Below are 14,541 nucleotides of genomic sequence, written 5' to 3'. Positions count from 1 at the left end.
TCCTTCTGTCCAGTTCTCTTCATATAGTTTCGTCATTGCAGCTCTCCGCTGTGCAGACTGCTGCCATGCCTTTGGGTTTTTACAATATTGTACAGAAAGCTGACAGGAAATGAGAGCGAAGACGGCTAAAAACTTGGTGACCAGCAGATCACGGTATATAGCCACAGTCTCCAAACCACTAATCCCTCTTCTCTTGGTTTACTGTCCACTTATTCACGTTGCAGTCGATGATGATCAGCTCACATCTGTTCTTTACATTCTGATCCGTTTGTCTTCTTAAGAGGATTTTGTGGCACGCTATTTATTTACCAACAAATGTACAATCATCAACAGCATCAGCTCGCATCTGCTAATAACACTTTAATTGGTCAATGCACAAAAATAAGCAGAGCACACTAACATATAAAAAAAATTCTATGTGGATTTTTTTCCTTTTTATGTTTGTTTTAAATTGTGGTCTCACATTGACCCTTTTTGCATCTCTGAAAATGCACTTAAAATGCCTCTTAGGCAGTGGACACCTTAGACCCAAGAACCATGAAAAACATATCTATAATGTGTTGTTCAAGATGTAATAAGGACTAAATGTGTTTGTGGCTCAGGAGGCAGAAAGAGGCAGTCTTCTACTAATCTGAAGGTTTGATCCTTGGCTCTTCTCGTCTATATGTCGAAGTGTGCTCGATGTTGTACCCTGGGCTGCCTATATAAAAGTGTGTGTATGAATCTTAAACAAGGTGGTTAGGTATAGAAAAAAATGATGATGGATGAATGTGGGTGTGACTGGGTGAATGAAGCAATTCAGTAATTTACTTTTTCTTGTATGGCTTCTGGACATTCAAAAGTCAGCAACAGGATCACCTCACAGAAGAAGCATAAGCAGCCTGAAATGGAGAAGCTCAGGTTGGGTGGGTTGCAAAGTGTCTTGCAGAGGCAACTACTTGCAAGCTAAAATGGATCAAACAGCATGCCCCATGAGATCTGACAGCAGGATGTGCAGCAGGGAATTCACTGATCGGCTGATCCATCAGTCTTTCTTGCTGGGATTGATTCCCCAACCTGTCAGAGCTAAGAATCCACAGCTTTATTTACATACAACTTTACCAAGTACACTCAAGAAGTAAATACAACAAGCATGAGAGGAAAAGGAGAACCTGTCATCTTCTTGCGGTTATTTGTGGTAGTCTTACAACTCTTCTCTCTTTTGTATCCCAGTAGTTGTTAGAAAAAGTCACATTTTAGATGAATGGCTGCTGCATGTCAGAGTAGAGAAGCTGCTCCTCTGCACTGAAAGGACCAGTATACTTTTTGGAGACCTGCACAGATACAACACAGACCACATCAGATTGAATGACTGGATCATGGTGCATCCGGTGGTTGTTTCCACTTGTATACAAAAACAAGACGTGAGGAAGTTCACGTCAAATTCAAGAATAAAAGAAAAACATTTGAACAAGAATGATCAAGAGTTCTGGCTTGACGTTCAAAACAAGAATCCAGAAAGAAAGAGCATTTTTTAATACGCCTCTTTTAGTTTTCTACAAATCCACAGCATGTTTGAAGGCAAAGAGCCCTGATGATTAAACTGCAGCTTTCAAAACAGACTCGCTCTGACCCTGTGTAATTCGATTTAAATTAGCATCATTAGGCAGTAAATCTGGATTTTGCTTTTGGTTGTGGCAGAATAATAAATTAAGCTCATGTGCCCTTTTCTCATTTCAGCTAACAGCTACAGTACGTCAAAATATGATTCAAAGTCGTGATTAATTATAAAAAAATCTCCCTGAACTACAAAATCAGTTTCATTTCTATCAGTTTATTCTGAAACGTTTTCATTTCGCGCGTATTTCCCTCCACACGCAACTCTCATACGGGAAGCCTAGTTTGTGTGGTTGCAGCTGGTCGTAAATTACATTCACATGACGAGGCAGTGAGCAGATGCATAAAAGCTCGCATCAGGAAATAAAACTTCCTCTTTTTAGGCGTGAAGATCTAAGCGTGCTCAAACCGGGTGAACTTGTCTTTCTGGGCGAAGTCATTCTGCAACAAGGTGAGTGTGACTCTTTTCTTTTTACACGTCTTGTTAAATTAATGGCTTGTTTAAGGTTATGGATGTAAGCGAATAATCATATGGTGTCGGAAAAGATTTACTGAGAAAGAAGCTGGGAGATTACAGTAAGAGATTACGGCTTGAACTTCTCTGTTTTGCGATGGAGTAATCTTCAGACATCTGCTCTGTAGATGAGAATCATGTTTACAGGCTCTTCTGCTTTTGTTTACAGACTGTTTCATTGCAAATGCAGTGTTGTGGTTTTGTGCACTGAATGCTAATCATGCTTAACCCTTTCACGCATAGTGGTTACTACAGTGGACAGCTATTCAAAGGCTGATTTCTTGTATTTGTGTCAGTGTTGATGGTATACTTGCACATAAAGCACTACATCGGGCACTGATGTGCCACTCCTTACCCTGCCACCCACTGGTCGTTTAATGCTACTATAGATGTATGACATGTTTCATTGTAATTTTTGTTTTCTCACCCTTTCATGCATGAATTATGACAACCTCAATCAGGATTTTTAGTCATCTTTTCATGCCTAAAGATGCCTAAAAATCCTGATTGAGGTTGTCATAATTCATGTATGAAAGAGTTACTATGTTTGCGTGACCATTTTCAGGCTCAGTGGTGACGGAAACCTGGAGTTTATCATTCTGTGTTTGAGTTGTATACATTCCCGCACTGTTTATACTGGGACTCTCTTGTAGAGTTTTGTAAACCTGAGCCGAGATCTTCTCAGAGCTCCAACTTTTCACATCTTTCAGTTTAAAGGAAAATACTTTTACTGCATTATTCCTAAACATTATCATTATCAACATTTTTAGACCAAAAGTAACCTCAGGTGCACACCAAATCACAGAAAGTTAGATACTGAAATTTCAAAATGCAATCCAAGTTGCCTAAGTTGAAGTTGAAGGCAGCAAGCTTTTGTTGTTCAAATTTAGATCATGAGGAAATGATTGAGAGGGGGTAGGGCTAAATAAGTATATACTTTTGCCTACTCCTTTTCAAACAACTGCATGGAATGATATTATGAAATGTTGGTGAATCTATATGTTTGAAATAAAAATAAACTGAACTGAACTGAACTACTGAAGTGATTAGCTGATTAAACAAGGATTACATCTGCTTTTCTTTTTTCCCCTTCCTTTTCAGTATGCACACTTTGTGTGCTGTGTTGCTTTTGGCCTTCGTGGTCCTCGCCTGTTCTTCGCCCGCTGTGAACAAATTGTGGGAAGAGTGGAAAACCAAACATGGAAAAGTTTATGATAATCAGGTAGGACTTAAACAGACATTTTGTCTTTGTTACCACATATTCTGGCAAGGTTTGAATGAGACAGCGCGGATTTGTGTTTCAGACCGAGATCGACTTCAGGAGGGCAGTATGGGAGAAGAACGTGCACTTGGTGTTGAGACACAATCAGGAAGCCTCGGCAGGGAAGCACAGCTTCACGCTGGGACTGAACCACCTGGCTGACATGGTAGGATGCTGCTGCTGAGAAGACAGGATGTCTAAACTTTCTAAATCTAGATAACAATCTGTTATTGTGCAGTCGTTCATTAGTAACATTAAAACAGCTTCAAGGCTCATGGATAGAATTGCATTAAATTATCTAAAACTATCTGCAGTCTGGAGTGACCACAGGAAAAATATCTGAGTGCTGAACAAAGCTGTAGCAACAGTAGAAGACAGAAGAGGAACAAACAATTGCAGGATCGGTGCACTTGGTTTGGCATTACCATGAATTCTATGTAAAGTAGAAGTGAGATCTACTACAGAATAGGCGCTCATACGATTGTGGTAGTAACTGCTGACTTTAACCACAGCTGGTTTCATACAGTGACTGTAAACAACATTCAGAAACTTCATTGTCATCATTTGTCTTCTCATCCTGACAAAAACCATCCATCTTAGTCTGATCTTACTGGTCCTTCTCAGTCCGAGTCTGCTCTGCAGTGGTCCGCATACCCTGCAGTGTCTACACTCAGTTTGCAGCATTTAGTGGCAAAACCACTACAACAAACATGTGCTGTACAGCTGAAATCGGTCAGAATAATAACAGTAATTTGTCTAGTTATTATTATGATTTTTGTTCCCTGTATTTCCCTGCACAGGAAAATCTCTGGGTTATATTTTAATCTCAGTATATTGAGGGGCACATTTTGAACATATTTGAATATCAAGTTTTTAAAATATGTTTTAATATTAGGGAGTTGAGTTGCCTCCAGTCTATATTATGACTATTATGGCCTTGCAGCCACACTTTGAGCCACATATCGAGTATAAAGTCAAAAATCTCTACACAGACGGGATTGGTGTCTCTCTCTCTCTCCTTGTCTTTCTCACTCATGTATTAACCAATATGTAACTATTACACAAATCACACTCCCAAATCATTGTATAGTTGTGCTGATGATGGCAGAAATTTTGACAACAAGAAGAAGAATCAACCAAACTGAAAACATTTAGCAATTCTGTTAAACTGAACAGCACGAATTGCAGCGCCAGACTGGAGCGATCACTCACAGGAGCGTATCTGAGAGACCTCTGGTGGATACAAACATTTTAACACCGTGTAAACATAACCATATGTTTGCCATCAGAACCTCAAGCGCATTCATGCGCATTGATCTTTTGCTGGTGCAAGATGGACGTGAATGACCACCACTGTTAATCTGCAGATAAAACTGCATCCCCGCGGGCTTAATTTAAACCCTAACCTATAGAGCGGCTCTAATCTCCCTTCATACAATCAGATTAATTTAATCCAGTATGGGCTGGGCCAGCCTGGACAATCAAGATGCTTATTTTTATGTACATAAGGACCCTTATGTAATGCTGGAAATATATAACAGAATATAGAATAAGGGTTGCAAACTGGTTGGTTCTGTGCCGTTCTGGTTCAGGTTGGACTTGCATAAACTATTAAATGAAATACTTTGCTTATGTGCAAATGTCTGAGAACCTTGCATTTTATGTGGACTTTGTATTTTAAATAAAAGGATCTCAAGAAAAAGGTTTCATCAAATGTTTTGCACATTGAAAGACCAGAAACACAAAGTGCAAAAACCTTAAAATATTAGAGCAACATGTCAGTGTTACAGTGTTGATTTCTTGTTCCTGCATGGATAATATTTTAAATGAATGAATGGATTGTTAATATTAAAAAACAAGTGCAGAAACAAGAGAGGAATTGTATTCTAAGTTAGAGGGGTTTTGTTTTTGATTAAAAATCCAGGAAGCCCGAGCGGTAAAGCCTGGATGGGCGTGGCGTGTTGGCTCTCTGCAGGAAACTGGCAGAAATGTTTGGGACACATGCAAGCTTTTGGCCCGCTGTCAGAGGACAGAGTGCTGCAGTTGCCTGGGTGAATAATGTGAGGCAGCTGAAATACACTCACATGTAAGGAGAAAGATTCTGTTTTTAAAGCTGCTGTGAAAGATAAAATGACACAGAGCCTTATCTGCTACAGCTGGACCGTTCACCTTTTGTATTTTATGCTCTTCGTCAAAGACAGAGGTGATAGTTGGAAGGGCAAACACACAGCCAGCATCTCCATTAGAGATTTGTTAATGCCAAGTGCAAAATTCAAAGTGGATGGGAACAGAATGAACTGACTGAGTGGAGCTGTTTCAATGCTTCAGCTTGCTTTTCAGTCGATGATGGGTTTTAAACACATTCGCAACCCGAGATCGGTGCTGTGTTTATACATTCGGTGTCAAGTGAAAACAATGCTGTTGTGCAGAGGTGATATTTAATGGTGTTTTCATTTTATTTACCGCTGCCATTTCTTTGCCCCCAAGACAGCTGAGGAAATCAATGAGAATCTGAACGGCTTGAAGCTGGAGGAGACCGTTAATTTCACAAATGGCACTTTTAAGGACGTGAGTGACTCACCGTTACCTGCGAATGTGGACTGGAGGAAAGAGGGCCTGGTGGGTCCTGTCAGAAACCAGGTGAGATCGGGTGTTGTAAGAAAAGGAAAATCATTAACGCGATCCCGTGACAAAAGTGACACTTTGTACTGCTTTTATTTTCTAAGGGTTTGTGTGGGTCATGCTGGGCCTTCAGCTCTTTGGGAGCTCTCGAGGGCCAGCTGAAGAAGCGCACTGGTACACTTGTTTCCCTGAGTCCGCAGAACTTGGTGGATTGCAGCACCCAGGACGGAAACCTGGGTTGCAGAGGAGGCTACATCACGAAAGCCTACAGCTACGTCATTCGCAACGGAGGCGTTGACTCGGAGAGCTTTTATCCCTACGAACACAAGGTCATCCTCGACACGCACAAAGAGAACTGTAGGAAAGAGGGTGGACAAACACAGAAAGACTGACAGTGCTTCTGTCTTTTCATAAATGTCTCGTTTCTCTTTGCAGAATGGGAAATGCCGCTATTCTGTCCAGGGCCGGGCTGGCTACTGTTCCAAATTCAGCGTCCTTCCAGAAGGAGATGAGAAGATGCTGCAGAAAGTTTTGGCATCAGTGGGGCCGATCTCCGTGGCCGTGAATGCCATGCTGGAATCTTTTCATATGTACAGTGGAGGTGAGGAGGCTAAAAGCTTCACGGTGCAGGAGATTCTAGTGAATTTTACTTTATTTGCTGGTCTCTGATCCAGAAAAAAGGCTTCAATCCCAGAGGGATAACTCCTCTTGATTTTCGTTAAGTGGCTTAAACAGAATCATGCATTCATTCACTTGAAACTGGTGGAGCCCCCTCAGGGAGGTCATACATCTCCTACTTTCATTGCAAAGTTTGCACATTACCGCTGCTATAATTTTAGGTTTGTCAGCCCTTGGGAGGCCCTTAGCACTGACCGGCTGTACCACATATTTTTTACCTTATGTATTTTTTTTTAACTTACACGCCTGCATTTATTAGGTTTATACAACGTACCAAGCTGCAACCCAAAGCTGATCAATCATGCTGTGTTGCTCGTGGGCTATGGCACAGATGGAGGACAAGACTACTGGCTGGTGAAAAATAGGTAAACGTACCTCCGATTTTTAACCTGTAAAATATTTCCGATATTTTGAACCTAGATGTGAATGTTTTTGTCTTTTCAGCTGGGGAACTGCATGGGGAGAAGGAGGTTACATTCGGCTTGCCCGGAACAAGAATAATCTCTGCGGCATCGCCAGCTTTCCAGTCTACCCTACAGTGTGAAAATATGGCCCACTAACTCAACTTAGTTTATTTAAATTATTATTAAAGACCAGTCAGTGTCACTGTGTTTTATTTCACATCACCGCTAAAGATGCTTAAAGTCCACCCAACTGAAATAACTTTTCATCTGATAAAAAAAAACAATATCACTGTACTTTAAATGTCTGACTACATACTCACACATGTCTGAGACTGAAATACTTCAGCTCTCATTCAGTAGTGTTGTTTCTACATTGTACTCTATGTATTTATTTACTTTCTGCATGTTAAACCTCACAGATTTAATAATAGTGACAATGACAAGTGAAAAAATTGAAAGATTCATAACATTTTGTGCCATGTAAAAATACTTTATGCACATTCGCTTATTTGTACATTTCTAAGCACAAATTTACACTCAAGAACAATAAAGATTTTGTCAACTGATCAGTTTTAATTAAAGTTGGAAGTAGAAGTAGTACTAAAGTAGAATTTTGGGGTATCTGAACTTTGCTTGACTATTTTTTTTCCTGAAAACTTATTGCTTTTACTCCCTGCATTTGTTAATCAAATAAGGACTGCTCGGTGTTATCTTTTAAACTGGAAATGTGAAGCTTAGATGTAAGCCCACATGCTTTTAAATCAGTACGTGGCTGGTGCACAGTATACAGACAGCATGAACGGTATACAGTCAGTGTAGAGAACGGGCATCAGCCAGGACAACTCATGAAACATCTGCTCACATCTGGTTGAATTCAGGTGTGTACATCTGCAAAGAGCAGCTAGTCAGCTGATCACAGCCTATACTTTAAAGAAAATCTACTGAAGTTCTCAGTAAAAAGTGAGTTGTGATTCTCTTCCCCACACTGAGCCATTACAACTGATTTTAGTTCCCCCACCCTTTGATTCCACTTTAACCTCAGACTGGACTCCTTTTCCCATTTAGAGGCAAAGAAAACGGAGCTTTTTTTTTCTTCTTTTTCTCTCATCCTGTTCTACATAAATGATTCAAGCTGTTATTATCAAGCTGATATTATTTTATTGTTACATTAATACATTAATATAGCACAATGTTCAGTAAGCTTGTATAAAAATAGCCAGTAAAAATCTCCTCCAACGAACTACTTCTTATTTTTAGTACATTTCAGAGCCGATACTTTTTCCACTTTCAGTTCCGTGAAAAGGTTGAATCACTACTTTAACTTTTACTGGAGTATTTTTCAACACTAGTGCACTGTGGCCACAAAGGGATGGACATGGCAGGCATTCACTGCTTTTTACCAAGTACCTGAGTAAATCAGTGAATGCAGGTTTGATGGGTTTTTTTCAAGTTTGTCAAATAATCTGAACTGCATACAATTTATGTGGATGGTTCATATGACAGCCCCTCTCAGTGCTAACATACTTCAGCTGACTTTAAATGTAAATTGATACCACCTGTAAACTCTGCTGCTGCAGTCCACTTAAAAGCAGGAGCCACACTGCAGGCTGTTTGCTTTGTCACACCGTGGTTGGAACCCGTCTTCTTCTTTTCCCAGATTCTGAAAATGTTTCAGCGCCTGCTTTTCACAGTCTTGTGTGGATTTGCAGTGGCCGATATCAGTTCGCAAACAGATCGACACTGGGAGCTATGGAAGAAAACGCATAAGAAAGTATATTCTCACCAGGTAAAACAAAAGTGGAAAAATACCAAGGTGCTGAATCCTGTAACTTTAACAGGAATGTTTCATGTCTTCATCTATATAAGTGTTTAGCTGGGTTCAGTTTAAGCATATAAGTCTGTTTAAGCTTTATTTTAGAACAAGAACCCACCTTGTGTTTCATTAACATCAAGCTGTTTGGATGTCTGAACTCTGGCTTAGTTACGGTGCACATATATGCCACAGAAGATTTGGTGTAACATTTATGTTCCAGATTGAGGAGTTGGGACGCAGATTGATTTGGGAAATGAACTTGAAACTGATTAATCTTCACAACCTGGAAGCCTCACTGAATTTGCACACTTACGAACTGGCAATCAACCACTTCGGAGACATGGTGAGCATTCTCCTCAAACTTTACATCACTTGATGGTGAATGGTGTGTAATTTCTCCACGCTTGCAGACCCCTGTGGAGATCGCTGGCACTCTCATGGGCACTAGGGTACCATCTGACCTGGAGATGGTTGCTGCGAGCTTCATAAAAGTCAATGCTTCTCTACCAGCTTCAGTGGACTGGAGGGATAAAGGCTTGGTAACTCCAGTCAAAAAGCAGGTGAGGTCCTAGCTGGTCCCCTCAGATATCCACACATGTAACAGGAAACCTCTACATTTTTAATCATGTCACGAGTAACCTTTCTTTTAGGGTTCTTGTGGCGCTTGTTGGGCTTTCAGTGCGGCTGGAGCTCTTGAGGGGCAACTTAAAAAGTCTACAGGCATTTTGAGATCTCTCAGCGCTCAAAACCTGATTGACTGCACCACAGATTATGGCAACCGGGGGTGCAATGGTGGCTTAATAGCACGTGCCTTCAAGTATGTTGTTGATAACCAAGGCATTGCTTCTGAAGATGCTTACCCCTATATCGGAAAGGTGAGTCAAGCTTCCACTTGCAGGTAGACTGTGATTAAACCTAGATGTTTCTCATGTTAAAGAGTCTACTACTTTTCAGCATAATCAGTGCAAGTACAACCCACTGTATCGGGCTGCTAACTGCTCCGGGTATTGCTGCTTACCAAGGGGGGATGAGTTTGCACTGAAGGAGGCAGTGGCTCTTGTGGGGCCCATCGCTGTTGCAGTTGATGCTTCCAGGCCACAGTTTCGCTTCTACCATCGTGGTTGGTTACTTTATTAAAATGATGCACAGATTGAATCTTAGTCAGAGTTCCTATATTTGCCCTCCTGTAACCAACAGGCGTGTACATGGACAACACGTGTACCCAGAAAGTGAACCATGGCGTGCTGGTTGTGGGTTACGGCAGAGAGAAAGGACAGGACTTCTGGCTCGTCAAAAACAGGTTGTTCTGAGTCACTGGTTGATGGACTGGGTTTCTTTGTTTCCTTTAATTTTGAGTTTCATGACAGCAGCTGCTTTATTTGTAGCTGGGGTGTACAGTTTGGAGAAGAAGGCTACATCAAGATGGCTCGGAACCGAAACAACCAGTGTGGCATCGCTCACCATGCTTGTTTTCCTTTTGTTTGATTAAGTTGGGTCTTTGTTTTATATTTTGTTTTTTGTTTAAATAAACTGGATCACTGACATCTTAACATGTTGGAAACTTTATGAATTTGCTATAAATTTAAATCTGAATTTGTTCACTTCTATGGATCTACATTATACAACACTGGTCAACCCAGGGTCTCCCTGCCCTTTAGTAATTAAGGCTGGGAATTTGATATATAAATGCCAGCTGACAGTTCCCAGTCTCATTTTATTTCAATTTGTCAAATTGTATAAATGTGGCATTTAAAGAAACTGTTTTGTGGCTTGAGGCAAGTTTAAATGGGCTCTTTAGATCCACAATCCTCTTGACTCTCATGAGCAGCCCCTGCTGCACCTATGACTCAACTGCAGCCAGTTTCTGTAAAACAGGGCTCCATTAAACTGCAGGTTTAGAAAAGGTACAACAGGACTCCTGAGTTCAGATGTTGAACCTGCACCAGCAGCAGTGACATCAAACGTACCCCATCAGTGATTCATGGGCCCCAGCCAATGTTTTTCTTCAATTAGACACAAACTAGTTCTAAATCATCATGGAGAGCATTGCTCCCAACTGGAAAATGAAAAAGCATCAATCACAATACCGCTTTGACCTCCAGGTATCTGGTATTATGAGGATAATGCTGCGCTTAATTCAAGTGTCTGAACCCACAGCTGTTGTCTGCTTCCTGTTGGATTGCTCTGCTCTGTGGGTTCTTTATCTGTTTGGCTAACGATCTCTCTCTTTTCATAACTCTGCTGTATTTGATCATCATTCTAAATATCTGCAGAGGTCTCTTTTAGTTTTTACAGCCTGAGCTGCTGGAAGCTCTGCAATCTGAATATAAGCTGAAATATATGCAACTGATGCAGAATTTATATTTTTTTTTAACAGTTTAACACTGTTCAATATTTGTTTTATATTGGCTTTTGACTTGGTATCACATTTTTGGGGGCACCTTTTTACTAATTGTACTTAACCCTTTTTCTATATTTATGGCTTAATCTGTTCTATTTCTTTTCTCAATTTCTTTTGATGTATCCTTATAGGCCATTTTGAACATTCATTTCTGATGTTTTGCCTTTTAAATGTCATTTAAAATGGCTTATTGCAAAATTAGTTTTATTAATCTTACCAGCAAAACAAAATACATGTTTACAATAATGAAAACATCAAGATGTGATTTTAAAATCTTATTTCACTATATTTTGCTTCTTAGGAGACATTGTTTTTAAAGTGGTCTTGAGCCCTATCAACCACAGATGAACAATATCTGAAAACCATGTCTAATACCGGACACGCCTGAGAGATGCTCCATCTATGTTCACTGAAGCCTCATCAGAAATGGTGTCCATAGAAGGGTGGCTGTGAAGAAGCCATTCTTAAGGAAGGGAAATGGGGAGAAAAGGCTGGGGCATGCCACATTACACAAGAACTGAAACGAAAGAGGAAATTCTTTAGGTTTAAATCAATATGTGCCGAGGTCGTCACTGTATATGACAGTGTGTGTATACAGCCAGCTATGAAACACTGTCGTGGTTTCCGTCAAAGGTTTTGGAGATCTAGTCAAATTTGATGGAATTTACGTCATCTGTAAAGTGTCTGATTGACAGTGACTATCCATACCTGGATAGAAAAACGCACAGTGGAACACAATCATGGATTGCCCTTGTTTTTACTGTACTTAAATGCATGTTTGCACATTTCAATAAATCCCATTTCCCACTTTTCCAGCAAAATACAGAGAAGCAAGGGGTGACTCAAGACTCAGCACAGGACTGTACATTGAAAGTACAAAGAGAAACGTCTAAATGAAGTGAAAATTATCTGATGGTGTGAAATGGAGTACAGGACACTGGTTTTCTTCAAGTTTTATTTCCATTATGATTTTATTCAAAGAACTGGATAAATAGCACAAAAGTGCAAAACCCAGCATAATGGACAACTCTCACATAAAATAAATACAGCACCTTTTCAGCATCACTAAAATATTCTCAATATCCAGAAGTAATAAATACTGAATTTACCAAGATGTTCAGTCTTGATTTACAAAACACAAAGACAACACACAATAAAGTTTTGTGTCATACCAAACTTTTTTTGGAACTGTTTCCGTAATCTTTTTGTTTCACAATTTGCATACTTGCACATACAAACATCTACAGTTTCTACACACAGTACACTGAATCTTGAATTGAACTCACATTTAGAGTAGAACTTTTTATCAGATAATAAAACAGCTCAGAGTCAAACTAAAGAAAGCAAACAGAAACGCCATCGCTCCAACTACAGTGATGGATCCTTGCAGTTCTCTGCAGATGCGGGAGGTGTTTCTCCCACACTTTTTAAAAGACTGCCGTCATTAAGGGGAAGTCGTATCAGGCTGGTGTTTGCTTTATTTTGACCGCACCCAATATCTCTGCCTTCCTTTATGGATAAAACTCAAATCAGCAACTCTTTTTATAGTTTATACATGTATATATATATATATATTTATTTATATTTATATAGAATGAAATTCTACACGTAGCAACATTAATCCGTAAACTTTTACAGTTTGGACAGGAGCTTCAAGTTGACAGAGGGCGCTCTTTTGATGAGTTCAAACCCGTGGTCCTTTTGAGTTTGACTTGATTACTTAAACCTCCCCCTTTAATACAGACTCACATAAACAAACAAGTTTATGTCAAATTACACTTTTCATGCACTTCACATTGAAAGTGTCCTTCCCTTTCCAGCCAAAGCTTATCTTCAAGATCACAAGCAACCTCCTCAGAAATTCAAGCATGTATATTCACATATATATATAATAAAAACAAAAAAGGTTACCTGGTTCCAAGGTAAACAAGGAGCACAGTCACCACTAACTCACTTTCAGAACACATACTCGAGTTTCACCAGTTTTCACCCCACTTTGATTAAGAACAATCACTGCAAGCAACAAATCTATGTCATCATACGACAATGAAAACACTAGTTCTTGCTTTGGACAAAAACAGCTGGCATACAGGACGTCCAAGAAAGTCAGACAATACGATAACGAACATGCGTCACAGTCGTTTGAATACAGAAGGTTTAGGGGGTGAAGCCGTCTTTATGAATTTAAGATGCGATCCCTTTCTCTTTTTTTCCCTTTTCTGCGTGTTTCTAAAACTGAGGAGCAGACTGTGTGTTATTTCTGGCTGCCTTTCAAGGGACTTGTTTCAAAGGCTGTGTCAGCAAAAGAGCACCCGAGTCTGTTATGAAGAACGACACACTGATTTCTACACTGCATATATAGGTCTTTTTTTTTCTTTTCATAGTGTAAATGTATTCCGTGGTCCCCAACTGAGCTGTAATCATCACAGGGATGAAAACAGAATTGCAACAGAAAAAAGTAGAAAAATATGTGACAGACGATTTAGTCAGCAGACGCACACAGACACACATACATCCAAACAGTCTTTCCAACAGGAACAAGATGGGACAAATCTGTTCATTAAACACATACATCTTTGTACACAAACAGCAAACAACGGAGGGGTGTACTACAAAGGAAGTTAAACATAGCCAGGCTTTCTTTGGCTTAAGCCCCAGCTGGAGATAATGTGTATCATAATGGAGGTTATCAACTTTCTCTGGTAAGCTGGGCTTTCCGCTTCATGGTCTTTGTGCACTCATAAACATAAAAATGGGGGTTTTACAGGTACAGCTCTTCTTCTGCACAAAATGATACCTATGAGTGTCCTCCCTACTCCAATCATAAATGTTATCAGATCATTATGACAAACTGATGACTTTTAGCTTGACGTAGCTTGCTAATGTGCTAATCTCGCCCTGACCTTGTAGTACACCCCTCAGGTATGATCCTCAGCATGTAGATTTGAAGAAAGATTTCAAAGAAATAGGTTTTAGAGATAGTATCATTTGCATTCTTTAGTGAGAAGATAATGTTCTCATGTCTTTATATGCTGAATATGAAGCTACAGCTGGCAGGCAGTTAGCTTAGCTTAGCTTAGTTTAACAGGAGAAACAGCAAAGCCAGTGTAGCTGTTCCCCATCATGTCCAGGCCTTTTTGCTAAGCTAAGCTACCATAAGTGAACAAGGGTATTTGTTTACTATAGAGGGGGCTGATAACAGCACTAACACACACATACACACAATCCAGAGGACGTTTTTCGGTCAAAATG

General features: G+C 40.0%; 1 protein-coding gene across 1 annotated transcript; it reads left to right on the top strand.

Moving 5' to 3' along the window:
- The first annotated feature begins 1,837 nt into the window (after nucleotides 1-1,837).
- LOC309698221 (uncharacterized protein) lies at nucleotides 1,838-10,425 on the top strand. Its single transcript, XM_082520520.1, has 15 exons — nucleotides 1,838-2,047; nucleotides 3,212-3,332; nucleotides 3,415-3,537; nucleotides 5,859-6,011; nucleotides 6,098-6,322; nucleotides 6,429-6,594; nucleotides 6,931-7,036; nucleotides 7,116-7,213; nucleotides 8,605-8,861; nucleotides 9,109-9,231; nucleotides 9,299-9,448; nucleotides 9,539-9,763; nucleotides 9,843-10,008; nucleotides 10,086-10,188; nucleotides 10,274-10,425. The coding sequence occupies exons 2-15, from the start codon at nucleotides 3,213-3,215 to the stop codon at nucleotides 10,371-10,373; spliced, it is 2,115 nt and encodes a 704-aa protein (XP_082376646.1). The 5' UTR covers nucleotides 1,838-2,047; nucleotide 3,212; the 3' UTR covers nucleotides 10,374-10,425.
- The last annotated feature ends 4,116 nt before the right edge of the window (nucleotides 10,426-14,541 follow it).

This window comes from Aulonocara stuartgranti (genome assembly GCF_965226115.1).
Source record: "Aulonocara stuartgranti genome assembly, chromosome: 22".
NCBI lineage: Eukaryota > Metazoa > Chordata > Actinopteri > Cichliformes > Cichlidae > Aulonocara > Aulonocara stuartgranti.
Note: the sequence above shows the minus strand (reverse complement) of the source record. Positions and strands in the feature narration are given on the sequence as shown.